Source organism: Cervus elaphus, chromosome 7 (genome assembly GCF_910594005.1).
Source record: "Cervus elaphus chromosome 7, mCerEla1.1, whole genome shotgun sequence".
In the NCBI taxonomy this organism is placed as follows: Eukaryota; Metazoa; Chordata; class Mammalia; order Artiodactyla; family Cervidae; genus Cervus; species Cervus elaphus.
This window is the reverse complement of record NC_057821.1, coordinates 29602170-29628669: the sequence shown is the minus strand read 5'-3', so window position 1 is coordinate 29628669 and position 26500 is coordinate 29602170. Positions and strand designations below refer to the sequence as shown.

Sequence of the window (26500 nt, the reverse complement as noted above, 5' to 3'; positions counted from 1 at the left end):
TAGAGAGTAAAAAGGGGCATGGTGCCAAGTTTCACTTCATAACAAATAGCTTTAAATAAGGCGAGGGGAAGTCATTTGATTGAATTTCTAAATTATTTATTAATAAGATTGGAATCATCACAGTAAATAACTCACTTCATGATAAAGCATTTCACTATTCTCTATAAGTAGAAAGTAAGTGTAGCTCAACAATTTTTGAGTGATATGATAGAAGAAGCACTGCACTAAACATAGATGCAAACACAGTAATTAGAAGAACATGGATCACAACCTCAAATATACTCTTTTTGATTGCGAAAGGAAATAGTTTTTCTATGAGTCAGACAGAACCAATTCAGGATCAAACCACAAGCTGGCTTTGAATATTACCTCTAATAGGTGTTCAAATTCCAATATATTCTAACATATCAACATATAATGTATTATATGCAATTTTGCAATTATTCAATCATGTGAGAATGAAAGAATCAATGAATTAGAAATGTTCTATAACATTCTTCACCAGCCCAACCTAAATCTTCTCTTTCTATTTATCGTTCACATTAACGTTGGGAGATTTTCAGAGGGTGTGGTTAGTGAGTAAGAAGTAAGAGGAAATGAGCTCTTTCGTTTCTGCTATCACTCCATCTGCAGGATGGTCACCCGCCAATGCAGTGGTATGTCAGGAAGAGTAAATGGCCCTTTTTGATGCCATAATCTCCCATGATCTTCCCATCTTCCAGTTTCTTTCCATTGCAGTTCACAATCTGCTTCTTAGGGGGTATAGCGGTCTTCATCGTGATCATCTCCTTCACCTGGGTCACTGAGCTGGACCTTCGCACCTGGAGCTCATGCCTCTGCCCCTCATCACCCGGCTCCACCAAAACCAAGGGCAGCTCCTCATCACTGGGCTTCACCACCTTCAGGGTGAGGTGGATGGTCGTCTCCTTGTCGATGCCATACGATGACAGAGTTCTCTGGGACTTCAGGGTCTTCGAGCCCAGCTGGAGGACCTGTTCCTGAACGGGAACCTTGGTCCTAGACCGGACATGTTCATTGATCTTATTCACTCTGTCTCCCGCATGGGCAGTGAAGGTCATTGGTCTCCATTGCTCAGAGTGGACAGTCACCTGGACAAAAGTGGCCAAGAGACAGTTGCCTAGAATGCCTGTCCTCTTCTACACCCTTTGTACCCCCTCCTCCATTGCTCCCACCCCTCTCTGTCTATCTGGTCCTCCAGATCCTTTACAACAAGCTGTGCCCCTCCCTTGTTTGAAACTTGTCTTTGAAATTTCCAGGTCGTAATGCAAGAAAACCAATCTTATCCCTTTGTCCTCTTATCCACTGCAAAATGTTATTGATAATTTCCTATCTTATTTACCTGTCTCCTCTCCAGATAAATGTTGTCAAATGTCAAAAACTAAATACAACTAGAAAGCATCCAAAGAGGTACACCAGATTTGAAAAACAGCTCTCAAACAGAATTCCCAAGACTTGACAGCCTAATGGAATACTCACATGGCTATCCTCCATGACTATGACTTCTTTAGAAGGAAATTCTGTTTACAACACATCTTTTCTGTACTGTTAGTTTCTTTCTTAATGCTTTAAATAATAACCCACACACTGTAGTGAAGCTATGTTCAATATCACCTGTTCATCTGTTTCCTCTGTTCTTATATACACCTGTTGTAGAATATGATCCCTCCTTTAATTGGATCAGGGTCCGGCTCACAGAAAGTAGGGACTACATCTGAGTCTCATTTCAATAATATGAACACAGGGGATCTCACTCCTGTGCTATCACCTGAAAGTCTTGGAGGACCTCTTTCAGGCTTCATTCAAAATATCTTCCCAAACTAGATGTCACAGACATTTCTTCACTAAACTCTCACTTTTCTATGCTAAGCATTAGCCTCATTCCAAGTTCTTTTTGTACAGCATATAGTCTTACACAGGCATTAACAACTTAGAATAAATGTATTCTGTGGACCTCTCTTTTGGGACAAGGAGAACGCTCAAGTTTAAGAGCCCTGGAGGCCTAAACAGGATAAGAAAGAAAAGGATCAAGAAAATATGCCCATAGTTTCAAGTCTTGCCAGCCAATGCTGAGCACAAAGCCCATGTCCTACCACATACCCCTAAGTGTGACCAGTGCCAGGTCTCAATGCAAGAGAACTCAGGAGCCAAGCGACCTGGTTCTTTTCATGGAAACTTTCTTCACACTCAGTAAGTAACAATGCCCATCTCCTCCCCTTCCAGATGCCTTTCCAGCAACCCCCGCTTCACCTCCCAGCACTGTCCCTCATCCATTCCCAATTCTCTCCCATGCCTCAGAGGTCCTCTCCCTTTCCCCACCCTCAGTATCAAATCCCAACTCACATCGACGACAGTGGCCATGTCTGCAATCAGAGGAGCAGAATCAGGAGGCAGAGCAAAGGACCTAGCCTCCAGTTTATATAAGCAGCTAAATTGGAAATCCCCTGCCTGCCTGCTGTGGTTTTCAAGTTTTTCTCTACCCTTTGTTGTCAGACCTCCTCGAGTTACTTTCACTTTTGCTACTGGGGAGTCAGTAAACAAAAATACCTTATGATTAAGCACTTGGCCCCACAGTCAACCCATTTGTCCTCCCTGTTCCAAACATGGGATGGTCTTTCTCTGTTGAGAATTTTCCCCTGATTTACAACCCACCACTCCCAATCCTGACTTGTGACTTCCTAGCCTGCAGCTCTGACCGTCACTAGTTTGAAAACCTTTAACACTTGTGGTCCTCCCCTTAGCTTTTAAGAGCAGCGCCCCCCCCCCCACTGCCATTAGTCAGAGAACTTCCTGAGAACAGAGGTGCCCGGGAGAGGACAGTGAGAGTTGCCATGGGTCATGTGACCAGGAGCAGCCTGTTAACCCTAACCTAGCAGAATGTGTGAAGCTGACCTGGAGAAAACACATAAATAACCCTGGACTGAGAAGAGCCATAAGTTCCAGTCCCAGGGCTGACACTCAATTAACCTGGGTAAGTCTGTTCACCTCCCTGGATGTTGGCTTTCTGGTCTATAAAATGATATGATTGGAGAGAATTCCTAAGTGTCTTCCAGACTCAGAAAAAATTTTTTATAAATGTCCTTTACAAAGAACTTTAGATTCCTGGGTCTTGAGTTTTCTAACATTCTTCTCACGCTATCTGAGAACCTGGAAACCAAATCCACTACTTGAGAACAATCTGAAGCCAACAAACAGTGACTCCCACCTTCCACATGCAAAACAACCATATATCCTTGTCGCACCACAGTGCCTCTATTTCCTCACCCTTACCCCTGGACCCTCACTAGTGTGACCTCAGAAATGCCTAAGGAGCTGTTTACCCCTGAATCTTCAGATTTGGATTGGGGACAAAAAGAGAGGGGACCTTCCTGGTGGTCCAGTGACTAGGACTCCAAGCTCCCAATCCAGGGGACCCAGGTTCAACCTGGTCAGGGAAATGTATCCCACATGCCTCCTCGAAGGATTCCCATGCCATCCCACCCGCTGCAGCTATGACCTGGCACTGCCAAGTAAATGAATAATTTTTTTAAAAAGAGAGAGAATACAAAAACTGTGCGTGCTCAGAGGATTTTCTTGATCACTCTGATCTCCTAACATTTCAAGTTAATCCCTGCTCTCTCTGAAAGTCTCAGGACATCTCCATAAAACCCATTTTTTAAAATACAATATGTATTTAAAGTGCTCCAAGTAAAGTACTTCAAAGTAAAAAGTCTGTAAAAAGTTAATTTCTTTACTGGTTTTCAGTGAACATTTACTGTCCCTTCATTCACTGATAAATTTCACATGATCCCATTTTATTCCAGGAGTTTCCAGCCTAGAGAACTTGGCTTTGCAGAAGTGTCTACACAAGTAATGGGATCCAGGAACTCATTCCAATGTTTCAACAAGCTTAACATAAATCATGTTCTTTTAACTGAAGCTCTTAATAGATAGTTAATAAAGTTGGTAAAACTAATTATTGTTTAAATATACTTTGTGGGGTAGACAAACTTTTCTATAAACAGAATGAATATGAAGAGGGAAGAATGCAACCTGATGGAATAGACTAAAAGCCCTGACCTTCTCTTCTCCCTTCAGATATTTCTGCAGGTTCCAAGAGTCTCTCTGTTTAGAAAACATGATTGTGACCTCTGGCTACCCCACAGTAGAAAAGGGCTACCCCTCACCCACTGTCCAATAAGATCTGGGAACTCTGAAACATCATCAGTGGCCAGGCAAAAAACATCAGATCAAGTTGAGAGTGAAAGAAGAAGTGAAACTCCTCTAGCAGGACAAGGATGGGTGTTGGGTCTGGAGAGAGAAAGAAAAAGCTGTACAAAGCAGACTTGAGGAAACGGCTTTCAGTTTTCACATTTTATTTACACGCCTCAATTTCTTAGGTCTCCACATCATTATTGGAAAGAGAAGAGGGAGAATAGATGGTTAAAGCTGCTTTAAATTAAATCATTCTTTTTTCATACCCTTTCTGCTTTGCCTTTCTGGCCTGGGAATAAATATTAGCACCTATACCACCTTGGTGCCAATGTTTACATTCTCAGAGGGAGGAGGATCCCAGGAATATTTCCCAGGGGTGATATTTGTCTGCTGATATGCTTTACATCTGTATCCACAGCCCCATCCTGAACTGCAGATGTGTAGGTCTAGACACTTCTTTCCATGCATGGGGTCCTGAATTCCCTGTGTATTTTTTAACATGCCAGGCTCTCCACCACCAGATCATTGAACATGGCTTTCCCTTTAACTCTACCCCCAACACCATGGATTTATAAGAATATACAACAGAAGTAGCGTCTCCTCCAGGAAGACCTCCCTGACTCTCTTCCATCCTATGCTGGGTTACATGCCCATTTTCTGTCCTTCTATACTCCTTCAGCAAACTTCCCAGAGCATGTTTCTCTAGAAATGTCATCAGCATACTTGTCCTTCACCCTCAGTAAACAGTGAGACTCTTGAGGGTCATGGCTAAGTCTTAACTTGTATCTTCAACACTTCCCAGGCTGTCTGACACTCCATTCTTACTAAATATTTACCAAATGTATGAGTAAATCAATAAATGAATGAATAAGTAAGTAAATAATAATAGGAAAATAACAGTGAGTACCAATTATATTACAGGAACTGCACAAGGTTTTATTAAATGGTACCTCATTAAGTAATTTAGGATTCTGACAAGTAAGTATTAGTACCCTTATGGATAAACAGGATGCTAACTTACCCACAGTCATATTAGTGCTTGCTGGTAAGTAACGGTTCCACAGGCGTCCCTGGTGGCTCAGCAGTAAAGAATTCACCTGCCAGTGAAGGAGAAATGGGTTCAATCCATGGATCCACAAGATCCCCTGGAGAAGGGAATGGCACCCCACTCCAGTATTCTTGCCTGGGAAATCCCTTGGACAGAGGAGCCTGGCGGGCTACAGTCCATAGGGTCGCAAAGAGTTGAACCCAATTGAGAGACTAAATAACAGGTAAGGGTTCAAATGCAAACCTCTATTTCTACAGTCCTCATCTCACATTGTACTTCAGTGGAAAGAAGGGTGGGGAGTATATGCCCTTGCATACCTTTTTATTACCGGAAAAGTATGAGTCGAGGGAATAAATAGATAAAGGAAAGCAGAGGATGCAAGGAGCCTTTGGATGCATGTGGCAGACCCTGCCTGGGCAGAGGTAAGCAAAGAGCGGTGGCGAGTGCAGGACTCAGAGCCTGGAGGAAGACTGCGCCCTGGGAGAGAACTGCTCTCCCAGGACTGTGAGTAATAAAAGACAACGCTGCGAGGCAGTTCCACAGAGCGGTAGAAAAACCACCTGCTGGAGCTGGGGATTTTACAGCCTTAAGTTACTCTAGGGCAAGCCACAGATTTTCCCAGGAAAAGCTAGTTCATATGATTCCCTCCCCAGATAACATCTGGATTCCGAGAAACTCAGTCCTTTCAAGGAACGAGAATAACACATCTGGACTCTGATCGCTCTTTGCCCTTCTCCCTTCTTATGTGAAATTCCCTCCCAGCCTAAGTCAGGGGGAGGGGCTGTCCCAAACACTCCGATGTCCCTTGCTGTCTATAGGTTCTTCTTGGGAACTGACTCCTCTTGCTTCTCACCACAGTGTCCATCTGCCTTGTTTTTTTCCTCTTGTCACAATACACTTTTTCAGAGGCAGAAAGATCTCTTTTCCTTTGCCCCTCTAACAAATTCAGAAAACTAGCCAAGTTCAAAGATCATGCTGTGGAAACTTTGGCAGGTTTTAAAACAAATGTCTTGGATATCCACAGCCTCCCAGCTTGGCCCTAGCTGACTTGGTGGTCTAGGGCATGTCACTGTCCCTACTGGGACTCCCTGGAGCAGAAGCCTCTTTCCCATCTCTTTCAAAACACTCATGAAACAGTTTGTAAAACTGCCTTGAGATCAGGAATATTGCTTCAGAAATTCCAATCAGAAGGCTTCTCTGCTGACTTGGTGGTCTAGGGCATGTCACTGTCCCTACTGGGACTCCCTGGAGCAGAAGCCTCTTTCCCATCTCTTTCAAAACACTCATGAAACAGTTTGTAAAACTGCCTTGAGATCAGGAATATTGCTTCAGAAATTCCAATCAGAAGGCTTCTCTGGTGGCTCAGTGATGAAGAATCTGCCTGCCAATGCAGGAGACACAGGTTCGATCCCTGGTCCGAGAAGATCCCACATGCCACAGAGCAGCTAAGCCCACGCGCCGCAACTATTGAACCTGTGCTCTAGAGCCGGGGAGCCACAGCTGCTGGGCCTATATGCCACAACTACCAAAGCCTGCTGGCCCTATACCCTGTGTTCTGCAACAAGAGAAGCCATTGTGATGAGAAGCCCGTGTACTGCAACTAGAGAGAAGTCCCCACTCACAGAAGCTAGAGATACATCCATGCAGCAGGGAAGACTCAGATAGCCATAAATAAATAAAAAGAAATGCCAACCAAATGCAATTAAAATGCATCTGTGAATTCTTATTTAATAATGGCTATAGGGAAAGTCTGTCTAATCTCAAAGAATGACCATTTGGAAAATATTTGTCAGAATAAAAAATGGGCATGCCAAACTAAAACAACCCAAATACCTTTTAGTAATAGGGAAATAGATAACGAAACTGTAGAACAGCATCAGCAATAAACATGGTTGAATTATACCTGCAAGCAACGATATGGATGGACATGCCACATACCGGCTGAGTGAAAGAAAACAAGGCCAGTGAGACTACGGGGAGTATGATACTCTTCATAACTCCTCAAAACAAGCAGATCTACACAGAGAGACAGAGAAAGAGATAAGCTTCTTTGAAATTCAGAGTGTATTTGCTTTTTAAATAAATGAAGCCCAATCTAAATGCTGAAAGGGGTCACTTGAAGATTTTCAACAGCGAATAAGACATTTAAGAACCCTCTGATAGCTCATCCTGTCACACGCTGTTCTGTGCTCAGTCATGTCTGACTCTTGGTGACCCCATAGACAATAGCCCACCAGGCTCCTCTGTCCATGGGGATTCTGCAGGCAAGAATACTGGAGTGGATTGCCATTTCCTTCTCCAGGGGATCTTCCCCACCCAGGGATCCAACCCAGGTCTCCTGAATTGCAGGTGGATTCTTTACCAGCTAAGCTACCAGGGAAGCCCCATCCTGTCATATTTAGAGTTTAAAGTTTAACTTTGGGAGCTTAATGTTTGGTGAAGCAATGTATTGAATGTAACTAATGTATGTTGCCTTATTAATTAATTAAGAGAAACCATATGTTCAGTCAATTAAAGATAAAATAATGTTATAACCTAAAACATAAATGTTCTAAAGGGAAATAAATACAAGCAAAACAACAATTAGTGTTTAAGACCATAGAGTGTATCATCAAGCTGTCATAAAAATGTAAAAACCATAAGTGTTGATTATGACACAATTACGCTTTAGAGTTTATATATGTTACATGATTCATTTGTGGTACTAAAGCTATAACTAATTTTTTTTTCATCTATCTATCTTAAACCCAGCAATTTCACTTTAGGAATTTATTCTATCAGTATACTCATGTATGTATGAAATAAGATATGTATCAATACAAGCATATTCATGTGGTATTACTTGTCATGCAAAATATGGAAACAACATTTATCAACAAGGAATTAAATAAATGAAAGTGTATACAAAAGAATTAACTGAAAGAAACAATTTACAAAATGTATAATTTTCTGATATTTAAAAAAGAAAAATATATACACACATATGCTGAAATATGCATACTTGCAATATCTCTGAGAGGAAAGAAACCGTATTGCATAAGGAACTGGAATGGGAGGGAGATTTACTTATTATGTGCCTTGTGCTGTTACTGTTTTTAGTTTTGCATTGTCGACTAAAAAAATATATTCAACACCTAAAAGTTCAGTTCAGTTCAGTCGCTCAGTCATATCCGACTCTTTGATACCCCATGAACTGCAGCACGCCAGGCCTCCCTGTCCATCACCAACTCCCTGAGTCCACCCAAATTCATGTCCATTGAGTTGGTGATGCCATTCAACCATCTCATCCTCTGTCATCCCCTTCTCCTCCTGCCCCCAATCTTTCCCAGCATCAGGGTCTTTTCCAGTGAGTCAGCTCTTCGCATCAGGTGGCCAAAGTATTGGAGTTTCAGCTTCAACATCAGTCCTTCCAATGAACACCCAGGACTGATCTCCTTTAGGGTGGACTGGTTGGATCTCCTCACAGTCCAAGGGACTCTCAAGAGTCTTCTCCAATACCACAGTTCAAAAACATCATTTCTTCGGCACTCAGCTTTCTTTATAGTCCAACTCTCACATCCATACATGACCACTGGAAAAACCATAGCCTTGACTAGACAGATCTTTGTTGGCAAAGTAATGTCTCTGCTTTTTAATATGCTATCTATGTTGGTCATAACTTTCCTTTCAAGGAGTAAGCGTCTTTTAATTTCATGGCTGCAATCACCATCTTCAGTGATTTTGGAGCCCAGAAAAATAAAGTCAGCCACTGTTTCCCCATCTATTTGCCATGAGGTGATGGGAACGGATGCCATGATCTTAACCTAAAAGTTAAGGGTTGTGTTTTCTTCAGGGGACATACCAACAACTTTAAGCTTTAGAGCAACATCTCAAGTAACCCTGAGAAAACTGCTTCAAGAAGGTGAAGTGGAAGCTAGGATATATAGGAGTTTTGCAACAAAGGGCAGGTACTAGAAATAAAAGATTACTGTTAATAACAGAAAACTAGGTATCTTAAGGAATTCAGTGCTTTTCTACCTATGGGAAGATGTAAGAGTCTGGACTCAATGAAATCCTTCCTTTGATATGCATCTCAGCTCTCTGGGGCCAGTATCCAGTATTTTTCTCATCCTGAGCTCTCTCAGGGCTCACTGTAAGGAACGGCTGCAGTCTGATGGATGCTAGATGGCAGGTACTCTTTGTTTCCTTCCTGAGTTCCCTCAGGGCTCACCAGCTCACCTGTGCTGCCATCTCTGATGACTGTGACACTGTTTTCTGATACAGCCAGCAATATTTCTTTTCTCGGCCTCCTGTGTATGTATTACCTATTCAATAGCAAAAAAGAGGAGGGAACAGAGAAAGGGGTGAGCAAAGGGGTATGTATCTTTTTTATACCGTCACTGGCTCAAGATAAAACTGGCTACAAGCTCTGCACCATGCACCGATGGGAACCAGTTTCTGTGTTCAATCACTAGCTGCTAAACAGATGGCCATGAAAAGCTAGCACTATAGTAGGTCATCTCACATGCTAGTAAAGCAATGCTCAAAATTCTCCAAGCCAGGCTTGGGCAATATGTGAACCGTGAACTTCCAGATGTTCAACCTGGTTTTAGAAAAGGCAGAGGAATCAGAGGTCAAATTGCCAACATCTGCTGGATCATCGAAAAAGCAAGAGAGTTCCAGAAAAACATCTATTTCTGATTTATTGACTATGTCAAAGCCTTTGACTGTGTGGATCACAATAAATTGTGGAAAATTCTGAAAGAGATGGGAATACCAGACCACAGGACCTGCCTCTTGAGAAATCTGTATGCAGGTCAGGGAGTAACAGTTAGAACTGGACATGGAACAACAGAACGGTTCCAAATAGGAAAAGGAGTCTGTCAAGGCTGTATATTGTCACTCTGCTTATTTAACTTATATGGAGAGTACATCATGAGAAATGCTGGGCTGGATGATGCACAAGCTGGAATCAAGACTGCCAGGAGAAATATCAATAACTTCAGATATGCACCACCCTTATGGCAGGAAGTAAAGAAGAACCTAAAGAGCCTCTTGATGACAGTTAAAGAGGAGAGTGAAAAAGTTGGCTTAAAGCTCAACATTCAGAAAACTAAGATCATGACATCCGGTCCCATCACTTCATGGCAAATAGATGGGGAAACAGTGGAAACAGCGGCTGACTTTATTTTCTTGGGCTCCATAATCACTGCAGATGGTGACTGCAGCCATGAAATTAAAAGATGCTTACCCCTTGGAAGGAAAGCTATGACCAACATAGACAACATATTAAAAATCAGAGACATAACTTTGTCGACAAAGGTCCTTCTAGTCAAGGCTATGGTTTTTCCAGTGGTCATGTATGGATGTGAGAGTTGGACTATAAAGAAAGCTGAGTGCTGAAAAATTGATGTTTTTGAACTGTGGTGTTGGAGAAGACTCTTGAGAGTCCCCTGGACTGTGAGGAGATCCAACCAGTCCATCCTAAAGGAGATCAATCCTGAGTGTTCATTGGAAGGACTGATGTTGAAGCTGAAACTCCAATACTTTGGCCACCTGATGCGAAGAGCTGACTCATTTGGAAAGACCCTAATGCTGGGAAAGATTGAGGGCAGAAGGAGAAGGGGACAACAGAGGATGAGATGGTTGGATGGCATCACTGACTCAGTGGACATGAGTTTGGGTAAGCTCCAGGAGTTGGTGATGGACAGGGAGGCCTGGCGTGCTGCAGTCCATGGGGTTGCAAAGAGTCAGACACGACTGAGCAGCTGAACTGAACTGATAGTAGGTTAATTGTCATGATCTTGTGCCTTCCCTACTCCCAAACATGAAACATCCACTAATATTTTACATAATCCACAGCTTGGAAAGATCAATAATATACTCTATAATATTATCTGAAATGAAGGGAATTTAAAATTAGCTAAAATCAGAGGTCAAATCTAATCTTTGATTAGATTTTTGGTCAAATCTAACCAAATAAACCAAATATATATAGTATATATATTATATATATACAACTCAAGAACTGTCACTGAACCACGATCTTAGTCTGATGGCAACATGTGAAAATTGACTAAATGCACAAAATACCTGGAGTAGTTAATGCACTAGGATGTGTGGGGTGGCATGTGGGCCAGTGGCCCACGTCTACTTTGCAGCCGTTAGGCCTTCCTAGAATAAATTCAGGTTCTGCTTCCTACTTTTATGCAAGTTATTTAACCATCCTCAAGCTTAGTACTTTCTTCTGTCAGCAGGGGATTTCACTTAGGATTAAGCTCTGTTACTATTAACAGATACCTAAAAATATTTGTCTTCATAAAAACAAAGTGACTTCAAAACTTAAAAGTAGAAGATTTAGAGCCAATGTGATAATTCTGTTCAAAAGAAAGCAACTTAGGACCACCTTCCTTTGAGCTCTGCTGTTTTTAAGACACAGTCCACATTGTTATGGTCCAAAATGGCATCTAGTGCTCCAGCCATTACATCATTATTCCAGGAAGAGAGGGCTTCAATGGTATTTTTAAAAAGGCTCCATGAAGTAGCCAGAAGAGATTTCTCCTACATCCTATTGCCTGACATCTTACAACCACATGAAATTGAAAGAGAGGCTGTGAAACAGTCTTTACTCTGAGTAGGCATGTTGTTGCTCCCCTTTTTGTTGTTGTTTGGTTGCTAAGTCGTGTCCAACTCTTTTGTGACCCCATGGCCTGTGGCCGACCAGGCTCCTCTGTCCGTGGGATTTTCCAGGCAAGAATACTGGAGTAGGTTGCCATTTCCTTCTCCAGGGGATTTTCCCGACCCAGAGATCGAACCCGCATCTCCTGCATCTCTTGCACTGGCAGGCAGACTCTTTACCGCTGAGCGAGGAAGGAAGCCCATGACACTCAGGAGGTGGTAGTAAAAAGAAAACAATACCCTTGTACTCCCCTGTGACACAGAGGAGCAGAGGGAGACCTTTCTATTTACCAAAGGGAGCATTGTTTCTGGCACATTTATTCTAGATCCTCCTGTCTTTTCTTAACCATGATTAGTGGCAGTCGCTAATTAATTGTGAATTGTGAGGCCCCCAGTCTTGGCAGAATGGAGGAGCTGTTTCTCTCCATGGGATAAGAGTCCTGGGATCACTCCCTCCATCACCTCACCACTCTTCCCTTTCTACCTCCGGTACCACTAAAAGAGAAGTTAACTTCCTGGACTGAGGAGGAGAACTTGTTATTAAACCTCCACAGTAAAAGGTTGCCTCTGGCCTCAGATATTCTGCAAAGTGATGGTGGGATGTGGTTATTACATGACCTCCTCAGCCACCATCCTGGGTTCAAATCTCAGCAATTGTGCTTGCTAGCTACACTTTCAGAACAAGTGATTCATCCTCTGTTCATTTTCATTTCTTTGTCCAAAAGAGAACATAATAATTGTGCCCATCTCTTGAAGTTGTCATAAGGAGCAATATACTATGATGTGCTTTGCAAAGTGACTGGGGAGGGAAGCCATAGCAATCATTTACCCTTACCTGAAATCTGAGCTTTAATCAATTTCAAGGATAAAGTATTTCTCATAATTTGCTTTTAGTTTTCAGTGTGAGGATCAAGTGAAGGCTTGAACCAGTCCAAAAGCTCCATATCATGGGGATGCCCTGGCAGCAAGGCAATGAGGAGACTGTGACTTGATTGTGGGTAAGTCACATATTTATTCTTCTCCTATAGCCCATCCATTACTATATATTATCATCAATATTACAAATGAAACAGGGTCTAGAAATCTGGCCCTGGCACTTACTAGCTGGATAATCCTAGGTGACTTACTTATCCTTTCTGAGGCTGTTTCTTCTATAAATGGGGGATAGTATCAACAAGTTTTTTCATGGTTTTTATGAGATACAGATATTGAGAATTTTTTTTAACATAGTGCCTGGTGTTTAGGAAACACTCAAGAGATGATAACTATGAAAATCATATGAGATTATCATTACTGGATGCAGACTTTGCATCTCATGACCTTGTAGCTCTTAGAAATGACTGACTCTTTGGTGACCGATAAGAGATTAAACATGCATATAAATATTGGAATCAATGGTAACTGGGAGGCAGTATTTGCCTTTCTTGGGGTAAGAGAAAAGAAGAACTTAGAGAAAGTGGGTGAGGAAAAGACCTGTTACAAAAGACAGACAAAAAGAAGGAACAGAGAGTCAAAGAAAGATAGAACCTGAAGATATCCAGAAATAACATACAGAGTAAGGCAACACATTGCCAAGAAAATAAGAATATGGGAAATTCTACAGCTGATGGATAAATAAAACTTGGTAGGTAATTGCTGAGATACAAGCAATAGGACAACTATAAAGTTCAAAAGAAATTTAAAATAAGCAGAATACTGATTACTTCCTAAAGGGCAAAGAGAAGATGTCTCTTTGTGATCAGATGTGATCAGAGAGGTACCCAGAGCTATGGGTAACATTTGTTCTGCTCTTAAATTAGAGTCGGGGGGCAGGTATGCCATGTGTTTACTTTATTATCCTGTAAAGCTTATAGACATATTTTATACACTCTTTATTACTCAAATAATAAATTGTTGGGAATTCCCTGGTGGTCCAGTGGTTAGGACTCCACATTTTCACTGCATGGATTCAATGCCTGGTCAGGGAACTAATATCCCGCAAGCTGCAAAAAAAAAAAAAAGTTATTAAAGGGAACAAATCTTATCCTCAAAAGAAAAGTAATGATGGAAGAAGAACTGGCGAAGAAGACAAAAAGGAGTCCTAACAAAATGGGAATGAAATGTAGCTTCTAACACAAAATGGCGACTTTGTGATGAAGAGATGTTTTGTTGTTGTTGTTGTTATTTAGTAGCGAAGTCGTGTTGACTCTTTGGTGACCCTATGGACTGTACCCTGCCAGGCTCCTCTGGAATCTTCCAGGCAAGAATACTGGAGTGGGCTGCCATTTCCTCCTCCAGGGGATCTTCCCGACCCGGGGATCAAACACATCTCCTGCATCCCCTGCACTGGTAGACAGATTCTTTACCACTGAGCCAACATGGAAGCCTATCCCATTCCAGAAGCTTCTGGGACATTTTCTGCCATCAAAGCTACCCACATGCTTGCCACCACATCCCCTGAATGGCTTCCTACAACTGTCTCTTCTCAGAAGACCCCCAGTTCTGCCCCTTGACTGCTGGAGTGGTTCCACATCTCACAACCATCTGTGGGCTCAGTTCAGTCAAGTCATTCAGTCATGTCCAACTCTTTGTGACCCCATGGACTGCAGCATGCCAGGCTTCCCTGTCCATCACCAACTCCTGGAGCTTACTCAAACTCAGGTCTATCCAGTCAGTGATACCATCCAACCGTCTCATCCACTGTCGTCCCCTTCTCCTCGTGCCTTCAATCTTCCCCAGCATCAGGGTCTTTTCCAATGAGTCAGTTCTTCTCATCAGGTGGCTAAAGTATTGGAGTTTCAGCTTCAGCATCAGTCCTTCCAATGAATATTCAGGACTGATTTCCTTTAGGATTGTTTGTGAGCTCACCTGTGACCCAAACTGTCTATCACAGCAAAGATTCAGGTCACCTTCTCCAGGATGTTTTCTTGGCTTACTTGCCCAGAATCCTCCTTACTGTGCAGACTTCCTTCTCTCACACACCCATCATCTTTGCTTTATTTGCCTTCAATTTCTTGGCAGTGTAGACATTTTCTATGCCTTTCCTCCCTTTTGAACTTCTGCATGAGGCCAGCTGTACGCCAACCTCTGCTTCTCCTGGTGAGACTTGAACCCATCACCTTATACTTGAAGACTTGTTTATTTCAGTAGCTGAGGAAAGGCTACTATAGGACCAAGGTCACACGTAAGTGATAGGCATTGGATCTTTTATGGGGAAATTTGCTATAAAAAACATTATTAGCAAAGTTATGAATATGAGCTACAGTCAATGTTTTGTCAATGGTGGATTTTCTGTATTGAGTAGCTATACTGGGGCTTTCCTGGTGGTTCAGAGGTTAAAGATTCTGCCTGCAATGCAGGAGACCTGGGTTCGATCTCTGGGTCGGGAAGATCCCCTGGAGAAGGAAATGGCAACCCAGTCCAGTATTCTTGCCTGGAGAATCCCATGGACAGAAGAACCTGGAAGGCTATAGTCCACGGGGTAGCAAAGAGTCGGACATGACTAAGCGACTTCACTTCACTTCACTGTGTTTACATAAAAGAATTTCCTTTTGATTAGAAACTACATGCTAACATATGAAGGTGTGAAGAAGCATTATGTATGCAACTTACTCGCCAATAGCTCTGAATAAATATAGCTGTATATAAAGAAAAGATAGAATGATTTAAAAGTGGCAAATACTAACAATTTATTAATAGTTTTAATACAATTTTATATTTAATTTTAATAAATTAATAAATTTATTTATTAATAATATTATTAATAATTTGATTGTTTAATTAATAAATTAGTTTATTTATTTATTATTAATTTATTAATTACAATTAATAAACAAGAATTTTTAGACTTGGAAATTTTCTGCAACTTTCAGAGTTGGATATAGAAAGTTTTAAAATCTCAAATACTGAGTAGAATTAAGAAAGCATTCAACAAATTCTATATTCTACTTAAATATCTCAATATCAACTCAGCATGTTTTCCTTTTGATGTAATCTTATTTGAAAGGGAAAGTATTTTTTTTTAATTACATCATCTTCCTTATTTTAAGGTCCAATTAGTATAGATGTTTCTACTTCCAAAGCAAGACAACTGGCAGCCTGTTTGGTATTATTTTGTGACATGCATGTAATTTAAGTTGAGCTTAGGGCTTTATAAAAAAAAATATTTATTTACTTATTCGATTGCATGAGGTCTTAGTGTGGCACGTGGGATTTTTAGCTGTGACATGTAGAATCTAATTCCCTGACCAGGGATCGAATCTGGGCCTCCTGCATTAGGAGCTCAAAATCTTAGCCACTGACCACCAGGGAAGTCCTCTGGTTTTTTACTTATAGAAAGACCACCAGGGTTTTTTACTTATAGAAAACACTCTTGTACTTAGTTTAATAAATCACAATTTTTTTAAATATTTGCCTGTGCCAGTTCTGACATGTATGTGGGATGTGGTTCCCTGATCAGGGATCAAACCCTAGCCCCCTGTATTGGGAGCTCGGTGTCTTAGCCACTGGACCACCAGGGAAGTCCCAATCACAATTTTTTCATGGGACAGTATAACCTAGTTAATAGCTCTGTGGTGGGGTCACTTCATACAGAGAAGAAATGTCCTTAATTCATACATTTTGCCTTTGGTGGCTCTCCTAAAAATGAGAGTAAAGGGAATAAAACATGAGTGATCCAATTTATTATCCAAAGTAGGAAGTACTGCATAGATACTCTCAGGAAGGAAACTAGTAAAAATGATTCCTTTGGTAATGATTTCTGACATAAGGGAATATCAAAACTACCACAGTCCTCAGAACAAAATAGGCATTCAGTAAATGATTGTTGAATTAAGGAAAACAAATTAATTATTCCATATTTCACATCAGTTTATTTTGCCTTCACTCAGTAAGTCTGAGATACCAGTGTGAGTTTTCATCTGTCTTCTGCACATTCATAGCTTCCTCACTCTCACTGGACCACATTTGACCAGGAGGAGCAGGGGAAGAGAAGGAGCTGCTGGATGGTGATGTGCTGGGAAAGAGGCTGAGTGAGTGACAACAGAAGAGAAATGTCCACCCGGTATGACCTGACAAGCACCCAGGGTGAGTTATTATAAGACAGGTGGGAACACACAGCTCAGACAGCCCTCATCCCTCTAGGTCTGGACAGGAACAGGCCATGGTCAACCACAGCTCCCCAGTGGACTTTCTCCTTCTGGGCTTCTCTGAACACCCAGGGCTTGAAAGAATCCTCTTCGTGGTTGTCTTGATCTCTTACCTCCTGACTCTGGTGGGCAACACACTCATCATCCTGCTGTCCGTGCTGGACCCCAGGCTCCACTACCCGATGTACTTTTTCCTCTCCAACCTCTCCTTCCTGGACCTCAGCGTCACCACAAGCTGTGTCCCACAGATGCTGGTCCACCTCTGGGGCCCAAGGAAGACCATCAGCTTCCTTGGCTGCTCTGTCCAGCTCTTCATCTTCCTGTTCCTGGGGACCACGGAGTGTGTCCTCCTGACCGTGATGGCCTTTGACCGCTACGTGGCTGTCTGCCAGCCCCTCCACTATGCCACCATCATCCACCCCCGCCTGTGCCGGCAGCTGGCAGCCGTGGCCTGGGTAATGGGTCTGGTCCAATCGGCAGTCCAGACACCACCGACCCTCCGCCTGCCCTTCTGCCCACATCGGCAGATAGATGACTTTGTGTGTGAAGTCCCTTCTCTAATTCAACTGTCCTGTGGAGACACCACCTACAATGAGATCCAGTTAGCTGTGTCCAGTGTCATCTTCCTGGTCATGCCACTTACCCTCATCCTTATCTCTTACGGTGCCGTTGCCCGGGCAGTGCTGAGGATTAACTCTGCCATAGCATGGAGGAAGGCTCTGGGGACCTGCTCCTCCCATCTCATTGTGGTCACTCTTTTCTACAGTTTAGTCATTGCTGTCTACCTCCAGCCCAAAAATCCCTACGCCCAGAAGAGGGGCAAGTTCTTTGGTCTCTTCTACACAGTGGGCACTCCTTTACTTAATCCCCTCATATACACCCTGAGGAACAAGGAGGTAAAGAGGGCGCTCAGGAGGTTGCTGGGGAAAGACAGGGACTCCAGGGAGAACTAAAGGTGAGCTGCTTGATGTGCTTTCATTGAGAGGATATTCTTTATTTTTTTTTGAACAAGTTTGACCCCTCCAGTCTACAGCCTTCCCTATACCTATCCAAGTTACTATGGCCGTTCACAGTATGTCTGTGTGTGTGTGTCTGTGTGTGTGTGTCTGTGTGTGTGTATGTTACAGGAGACATGTGTGTTGGAAAAAGGGAAACAGAGTTTAAAAAAAAAAAAAGAGTAGAGAGAACTTCAAGGAGCTTTGGTATGAGTGAAATCAAGGAGAGGTCTGGGGTCTACATGTAGGCAGGAGAAAGTGTCTTTGGATGGCGGGCCTTCCCTGCTACCCCTCCCCGTGCACTTTTCCCATACTTTACAAAGGGAAGAAAACAGCCCCTGAATGCAGGGGACGGGGCCTGAAGGAAGCATGCAGCCTGGAGGACAGGTAGACAAGAACTGTTCCCCCAGGACTGTGAGTGTTCAGGGCCCCACCAGCCTGTACTTCAGACGACACTCGCACCCATCAGCTGATGCCACATGGCCTGCAGGCTCCTGCTGGGTTGCCAGGGTCTCAACAGTTGAGCAAAGCAAAGACTAAACCCCTGAGGTCTCCACTCCCAGGCAGAATATATTAATCATGTCTTTCATTTGTTATATCCTGATGCTTTGACATCTGGGGTTTTGTTGACTCTGGAGGGACTTGCCCCAAGACTAGCTCATTCCTGGACCTCCCTGATGGCACAATGGATAAGGATTCACCTGCCAGTGCAGGGGACACAGGTTCAACCCCTGGTCCTGGAAGATTCTGCATGCCTCGGAGCAATGGTGCCACAACTACCAAGCCCCTGCTCTAGAGCCTGAGAACCGCAACTAATGAAGCCTGCCGGCTCTAGAATCCTTGAGCCAAAACTAGTGAACCCCAATGCTGCAGCTTCTGAAACCCGCATGCCCTAGAGCCAGAAAGCCACAATTACTGACCCTGAGTGCTGCAACTACTGAAGCCCATGCACCTAGAGCCTGTGCTCCGCAATAAGAGAAGCCACCTCATGTGAAACCTATGCACCGGAACTAGAGAGCAGCCCCCGCCACAACTGGAGAAAGCCCTGGCACAACAGCTGCGCAGTAAACGGTCACCCTGAGAGTGGCTTTTCAAATGCAAATCAACCAACTCAGAGCTCAGACCCCAATCACCTCCTTCATCACGCTCTCACACTCCAGGCCACCATCCACCCACCCTAATCTCGCCAGGGCCAGGTTCCAGACAACTAGAAACAGCCCCTTTGGCAGAGTCCACTGAAATTATACAAACTAGCTAGTTCTCAACCTCCTTCTGTCTTGTCCACTCCTTTCTGCCGAAACCATGTGAAAGCCTCTTGCCCACAGTTCTCTGCTCCTCTCTCTTCCTGTGACCAACTTTGCTGCTTTCTAATGTGGCCCTGCACGGCCACCTGCTCTTGAAATCTATGAGTAATAAACCATCTCTTCAGAGGCCATCATTTTCCAAACTGTTGGCATACCGATTTTCATATCTGTATCTATTAATACACTATACTTTAAGACACAGAGTTTTAGAGGTGTGTCAGTTACCTCTTGCTGTCACTTACAGTAAGTCCCCCTCCCCTTACAGATTTCACAAATAGAAATCCTCACCTCCAAAGTCACTGAGTGTCATGTTGGTCCTGACTGGCCAGACCCTAGTTGACAACAGAGAACCTGCCCACTGGAGCTGGGGATTTACAGCCTGCAGCTGTTACAGGAGGAAACATGAGTTCCTTCTGGGAAAGACTAACCCAGGGGATTTCCTACCCATTGAGGGCCAGAGTTCAGAGAAATGCTGCCCTTTCAAGAGATGTGAAAACAAACCTGGGATCCTGGTCATCCCTCTTTCCTCCTCCCTTCCTGTGTGAAATTACCTCCCTCCCAGAGACAGAACAGACCTGGACTCCCTGGCTGCCTTCATTCTTGATCAAAAACATTTTTTTTCCTCAGGAGTTTTCACACATCCTTGGCTACGAATGCAGCATCAGAATGGATTCTCTTGCTCTGTGTCCTAAAAAAGCAAAACTCTCTTCAAGACAGAATATTCTCAGTTTATTTATTTTCTGCAGTTTTTGTTGCTTAGTTGCTAAGTCATGCCCAACCCTTTTGTGACCCAATGGACTGTAGTCCACCAGGCTCCTCTGTCCATGGGATTTCCCAGGCAAGAATACTGGAGTGAGTTGTTATTTCCTTCTCCAGGGGACCTTCCCTACCCAGGGATCGAACCCACATCTCCTACATGGGTTCTTTACTACTGAGCCACCTGAGAAGACCCTGTTTATTCTCTAGCAATATAAAAATAAATCAGACAAGGAGTAGAATTAGACTGTGGGAATTCTGACAGGTTAAGGAGATGGATTAAGTAGCACATAGGCCCATGAACCTCCCGTCTTGCCCCAGGATGATGGAGTGGCCTTGACCAAATCAATCCACCCATCAAGTCCTCCATGGGGAAGATGCTTCCTTTCCTTCTAGGAGTAAAGTCTCATGAGAGAATGTGAGAAAGTGCTTTGAAAACACACTATTAACAGAATAGAAAAAATAATGCTTTAGAAATGAAAACCAAACCCAAAAATTAATTAATCAATTTTAAAAACTAAAATAAACATGGCGTCCTGGGACTTCCCTGATGGTCCCGAGGTTGAGAATCCATCTTCCAAAGCAGGGGATTCGGGTTCAATCCCTGACTGGGGAATTAAGAGCCCACATGCTATGAAACCCTAAAATCACAACTAGAGAAAAGCCTGCCCATGGCAACTAAGACCTCAGGCAGAGCCAAAAAAATAAAAATGGGATCCTGAATTGATGAATCAGAGGCTTGAAAGGACTATCTGGAAGCCTGGGCGGACTCTCTGGAGGTGGTAGAAAGGAGAGATCACTTTGTTCTCCCTACTGACAGAATGGGTCGGTGACCTTTTTACCTCCCACAGGGATGACTATTGCTGGCGCATCTCCTCTAGATATCCCCCTCCCCTGCTCCCCCCACCCTCTCTACAATGACTAGTGACTAGCTAATTAACCTGAACTGTGAGGCCCCAGGGTCCTAGCAGAGTAATGAGTGCTACCTCTCCGTGGGATGGGAGTCCTGGGACCCCTCCCTCCACCAGCACACAGTGTCAATCCTTAACCTCCCTTGCCATTAAAACAGGCTAACAGCTCCTCTAGACAGAGGGAGAAGATTGTTCACAAGGAGCTCCACAGCATAGGTAACTCTGACCTCCACTCCATTGGCCTCACCTTCCCTCCAGAGATATTCAGGGCTGTGGTTGGGGCACAGTCTCTGCAACCCACTGTATGAGTGTGTGCTAAGTCACTTCAGTCATGTCTGACTCTTTCTGACCCCATGGACTGTAGCCAGCCAGGCTCCTCTGTCCATGGGATTCTCCAGGCAAAAATACTGGAGTGGGTTCTACAACTCACTACTTAGTTTCAAATATCAGCTTACTAACTACATTGTCTGGGTAAAGTTATTTAAACATTCATGAGCAGGGGCCATGCTAATCTTCTCTGTATCATTCTAATTTTAGTATATGTGCTGCCCAGAGGGAGCACAAGCTATTTAAATATTCTTAGTTTCAGTTTTCTCATCTTCCTTAGCGACTAAACCACCACCACTACCGCCAAAAGGAAGATAACACAGAGAACTGTGGTAAGGACAATCAGCGATGTGCCGGCAAAGGTTTAACAACCAGCTTGGCTGTGGGGGAGACGGAGCCCTGTCTTAAAGTGTTTAAATTGAAGTGTTGCCAGTTTCCATTATGTAAATATTTCTGCCATTCAAGCTACCAATAGTTTAGCATGTGTTTCACAAAATTCCTGAAAATTAAACAATCAAGAGCTAGTATGAGTCAACTGCAACACATCACATGTACATACACTTAGAAAAATGCCTAGCAATAAGTATTAGCAATCTGTATTGTGATCAGAGACCTACTGCCCATTCAAGGATGTCCATTCCTCTTTACTTTAGGTTTTCCCCTCGATGTCCAAAAGAAGGCTAGGCACCAGTTAAGAGTTTTGTCAACATTGGCAGCAGAAGAGATTTTTATGTGATTGAGGGTAAATAAATAGCCTGTTCTCCTCCTTTGAGGCATGAGTTTTCATGTTTCACATGTCTTCAACAGCTTCAAACTAAAACAGGGACTAGAATCCCGGCCCCGAAACTAACTGGCTGGTTGACCTTAGCCAAGTTACTTAACCTCTCTGAAACTGTCCCTTTCTTGGTAAATTTGGGTTAATAACATCATATTGCAGCGTTACTATGAGAACCAGGTGTTCAAAGAGTTGACCGGCACCAAGCTTGACTCGTAGGAAGTATTTAACAAATGTTGTGACTAATAGCTAAAGCAGGTACTAATCATTGGATTATTTAAAACTCCTTTTAGTGGACCCGCCAACCCCTGCCCTGGCTCCTAGCACAAGGCTGGTACTTTTGGGGTGCAAAAACTGTATCAATGCATAAGCTGAAGAATCAATGTGTCAGAGGGAAAGGGACTAGGAGGAAGATGCTAAATGAAAATAAAAGTAGAAAAGACAGATCAAAGGAGAGAAAAAGAAGAGACTCACTAAGAAAGATCTCACTTAAAGAGACTCAGGAATAAAGCAGAGGAAGAAAGGGAGTGAAATGGCGAAAGAATGAGAAAGTTAGAAATGCAAAAAAAAAAGATTAGGATGATAGCTGGTGAATTAATCTTAAAAAATAGTTGGTTATTGATTAAGGGTACAAGGGCTTTTATAGTAAATAAAATAAAGGAGGTGATGACTGCTCAAGGGGCCTGGGATTTCTTTTTTGGGAGATGAAACATTCTGGAACTGATAATGCTTGTTGCACGATTTATGAATATACGAAAAACCATTAAGTTATACACTTTAAAAGGGTGAATTTATGGTGTGTAAAATATATCTTCAAAAAAGAAAACAAAGTCACAATTTAAAATTCAAAATGTTAAAAACAAATTCAAAATGGTGGTTACACTTTCAGGAACAGGCAATTGAGCAGTCAGGGAGGGGCCACTAGGAGCTTCTAAGATACTTGAGACGTTGGTTCAGTCCAGGTTGGCACGTATACCAGGGTTGACTTTATTACTCTTTAGACTATAGAGATATGCTTTGCTTACACTTTCATTTGAGCATATAACAATCTGAAAGTACTTTTAAATATATCCTATAAAGGAGAAAAGAACTATGGAAGAAAAAGAAAGAACAAACCAAGAAAGATACAAAAGCAGAACTTTCTGGCAAGAAGGGGATACAATAGAGCTTAAACACGGATGGAGATCTTGTGATGGAAGATGTTCAGGCCACCCTAGAGCTTCAGGGGCACTTTTGCCACCTGCCACCATCCCCCAGCGGCCTTCTGAAGGTCTTGTAAGACCAGAGAACCCTGAGTCCTTGTCTCTGAACTGCCAGAGTGGCTGCAGCCTCCACCCCATTCCTGAGCTGACCTTCTATACCCCAGTACTCCCCTATTTATTTTTTTTAATCCAGTTACCTCCTCTAGGAAGCTTTCCCAGATACACCTACCCAAGTTGGTCTGTCATCTTTCTGACTTTTCCTCTAATTCACTCAGTGTATTGGTATTCCTGACCTTTATCTAGGAGTCTTTGACAATGTTCCCGAGATCTCCTCCATAATTTTAATGTACACAGGACCACCTCGCCTCCTGCCTGTAGGCTTTCTGTGGCAGAGACTGAGCGCGTGGATCAACTCACCAACCAGGACTGCTGCTTCAGTGACTCAGGCAAGCAAACTTAACTGTCATTAGACACAAAGGGAAAACCTGTCTCTTAGATAAACATTCTGTGTCTGATAAGCTAACATGAAAATAAACAAGCATAAAATCCATGGAGTATGAATAAGTAGCTCTAAAAATTCATCAGAACAATAGAGAAATGATCAAATCTAAAGACTTCATTTACAATCAGAAAATGTATTCAAAGTATATACCTTGCTATTTCTTCCAAAAAATACATAAGGAAAAAGACAACACTTAGAATAGTGCTCTGAAAATAGCAGCACTCCATAAATGCACGTTGGGTGAATTAATTAATCCATGCTTTACACCAGCCCTCTTTAAACTGAACCAGTGAATCTGAGACCAATGTGAAGCTCCATCTATCTTCTGCACTTTCATAGCTTCCTCACTCTCACTGGACCACATTTGACCAGGAGGAGCAGGGGAAGAGAAGGAGCTGCTGGACAGTGATGTGCTGGGAAAGAGGCTGAGTGAGTGACAACAGAAGAGAAATGTCCACCCGGTATGACCTGACAAGCACCCAGGGTGAGTTATTATAAGACAGGTGGGAACACACAGCTCAGACAGCCCTCATCCCTCTAGGTCTGGACAGGAACAGGCCATGGTCAACCACAGCTCCCCAGTGGACTTTCTCCTTCTGGGCTTCTCTGAACACCCAGGGCTTGAAAGAATCCTCTTCGTGGTTGTCTTGATCTCTTACCTCCTGACTCTGGTGGGCAACACACTCATCATCCTGCTGTCCGTGCTGGACCCCAGGCTCCACTCCCCAATGTACTTTTTCCTCTCCAACCTCTCCTTCCTGGACCTCAGCGTCACCACAAGCTGTGTCCCGCAAATGCTGGTCCACCTCTGGGGCCCAAGGAAGACCATCAGCTTCCTTGGCTGCTCTGTCCAGCTCTTCATCTTCCTGTTCCTGGGGACCACGGAGTGTGTCCTCCTGACCATGATGGCCTTTGACCGCTACGTGGCTGTCTGCCAGCGCCTCCACTATGCCACCATCATCCACCCCTGCCTGTGCCGGCAGCTGGCGGCCGTGGCCTGGGTCGTTGGGCTGGTGGAGTCAGTGGTCCAGACACCACCAACCCTTCGTCTGCCTTTCTGCGGCCACCAGCAAGTGGATGACTTTGTGTGCGAGGTCCCAGCTCTAATTCGCCTCTCCTGTGGAGACACCACCTACAATGAGATCCAGTTAGCTGTGTCCAGTGTCTTCATCTTGGTTGTGCCTCTCAGCCTCATCCTGGTTTCTTACGGTGCCATTACCCGGGCAGTGCTGAGGATTAACACTGCCGTAGCATGGAGGAAGGCTCTGGGGACCTGCTCCTCCCATCTCATCGTGGTCACTCTTTTCTACAGCTCAGTCATTGCTGTCTACCTCCAGCCCAAAAATCCCTACGCCCAGAAGAGGGGCAAGTTCTTTGGTCTCTTCTATGCAGTGGGCACTCCTTTACTTAATCCCCTCATATACACCCTGAGGAACAAGGAGGTAAAGAGGGCACTAAGGAGGTTGCTGGGGAAAGACAAGGACTCCAGGGAAAGCCGAGGGACAGCTGCCTGATGTGCTGGAAAAGCAAGAACAGCTTCTCAGTAGTTTTGTCAGGAAGTCTGTGTCCACACAACTCTGCTCTCCTCACACCCATCATACCACAGAAATGGATGGCAGCCCCCTCTGTGTGCGTGGAAGTGTGAGTGTGGATGTGTGACACAGAGAGATGCCTCAGAGATGGATGACAGCCCCTGTGTGTGCGTGCACACAAGTGTGAGTGTGTATGTGCGACACAGAGACACACAAAGAGAGAGAAACAAAAACTGAAAATGTGTTAAGTGGAGTTATGTATATGAAGCGTATGAATCAAATTTAATATTTTCCCTATTTTGTGAATGTTGATCTCCCCAACTTTATCATTTCCATTTCTAACTCACCTCCTTGTCACATTGTCACTATCTCTTCACCTCCACTTCTAATTTCTACTGTAGTTTCTTTAGTTCTCTCTTAAGTTTTTTCCACTTCCCCAAGCTGGTTTTAGAAAAGGCAGAGGAACCAAAGATCAAATTGCCAACATCCAATGGATCATCGAAAAAGCAAGAGAGTTCCAGAAAAACATCTGTTTCTGCTTTATTGACTATGCCAAAGCCTTTGACTGTGTGGATCACAATAAACTGAGGAAAATTCTGAAAGAGATGGGAATACCAGACCACCTGACCTGCCTCTTGAGAAACCTATATGCAGGTCAGGAAGCAACAGTTAGAACTGGACATGGAACAGCAAACTGGTTCCAAATAGAAAAAGGAGTCTGTCAAGGCTATATATTGTCACCCTGCTTATTTAACTTATATGCAGAGTATATCATGAGAAACACTGGGCTGGAAGAAGCACAAGCTGGAATCAAGATTGCTGGGAGAAATATCAATAACCTCAGATATGCAGATGACACCACCCTTATGGCAGAAAGTAAAGAGAAACTAAAAAACCTCTTGATGAAAGTGAAAGAGGAGAGTGAAAAAGTTGGCTTAAAGCTCAACATTCAGAAAACTAAGATCATGGCATCTGGTTCCATAACTTCATGGGAAATAGATGGGGAAACAGTGGAAACAGTGTCAGACTTTATTTTGGGGGGGCTCCAAAATCACTGCAGATGGTGATTGCAGCCATGAAATTAAAAGATGCTTACTCCTTGGAAGGAAAGTTATGACCAACCTAGATAGCATATTAAAAAGCAGAGACATTA

The 26500-nt window shown here is 43.3% G+C and overlaps 3 protein-coding genes and 1 non-coding gene across 4 annotated transcripts; 2 read left to right on the top strand and 2 right to left on the bottom strand.

Moving 5' to 3' along the window:
* Nucleotides 1-79: 79 nt before the first annotated feature.
* On the bottom strand, nucleotides 80-2589 carry LOC122696802 (ubiquitin D-like; the record flags this gene model as incomplete). The annotated part of the gene is made up of 2 exons (XM_043906933.1): nucleotides 80-1109; nucleotides 2362-2589. Coding segments are annotated over 2 exons (699 nt in total), but the record flags the coding sequence as incomplete, so codon positions are not given.
* A 2743-nt stretch (nucleotides 2590-5332) lies between these two features.
* LOC122697366 (olfactory receptor 2H1-like) lies at nucleotides 5333-25862 on the top strand. The gene is made up of 3 exons (XM_043908138.1): nucleotides 5333-5483; nucleotides 12819-12915; nucleotides 24155-25862. Exon 3 carries the CDS (start codon nucleotides 24376-24378, stop codon nucleotides 25327-25329), a length of 954 nt encoding a protein of 317 aa, XP_043764073.1. The 5' UTR covers nucleotides 5333-5483; nucleotides 12819-12915; nucleotides 24155-24375; the 3' UTR covers nucleotides 25330-25862.
* LOC122697367 (olfactory receptor 2H1) lies at nucleotides 16847-20091 on the top strand. The gene has a single exon (XM_043908139.1). It carries the CDS (start codon nucleotides 17058-17060, stop codon nucleotides 17994-17996), a length of 939 nt encoding a protein of 312 aa, XP_043764074.1. The 5' UTR covers nucleotides 16847-17057; the 3' UTR covers nucleotides 17997-20091.
* LOC122697895 lies at nucleotides 21466-21571 on the bottom strand. The gene has a single exon (XR_006342225.1). It is a non-coding gene; the product is annotated as a U6 spliceosomal RNA (small nuclear RNA).
* Nucleotides 25863-26500: the final 638 nt, after the last annotated feature.

Excerpts from the sequence above, each read along its gene's own strand:
- LOC122697367 (XM_043908139.1), top strand. The coding sequence starts at position 17,058 with ATGGTCAACCACAGCTCCCCAGTGGACTTTCTCCTTCTGGGCTTCTCT.
- LOC122697366 (XM_043908138.1), top strand. The coding sequence starts at position 24,376 with ATGGTCAACCACAGCTCCCCAGTGGACTTTCTCCTTCTGGGCTTCTCT.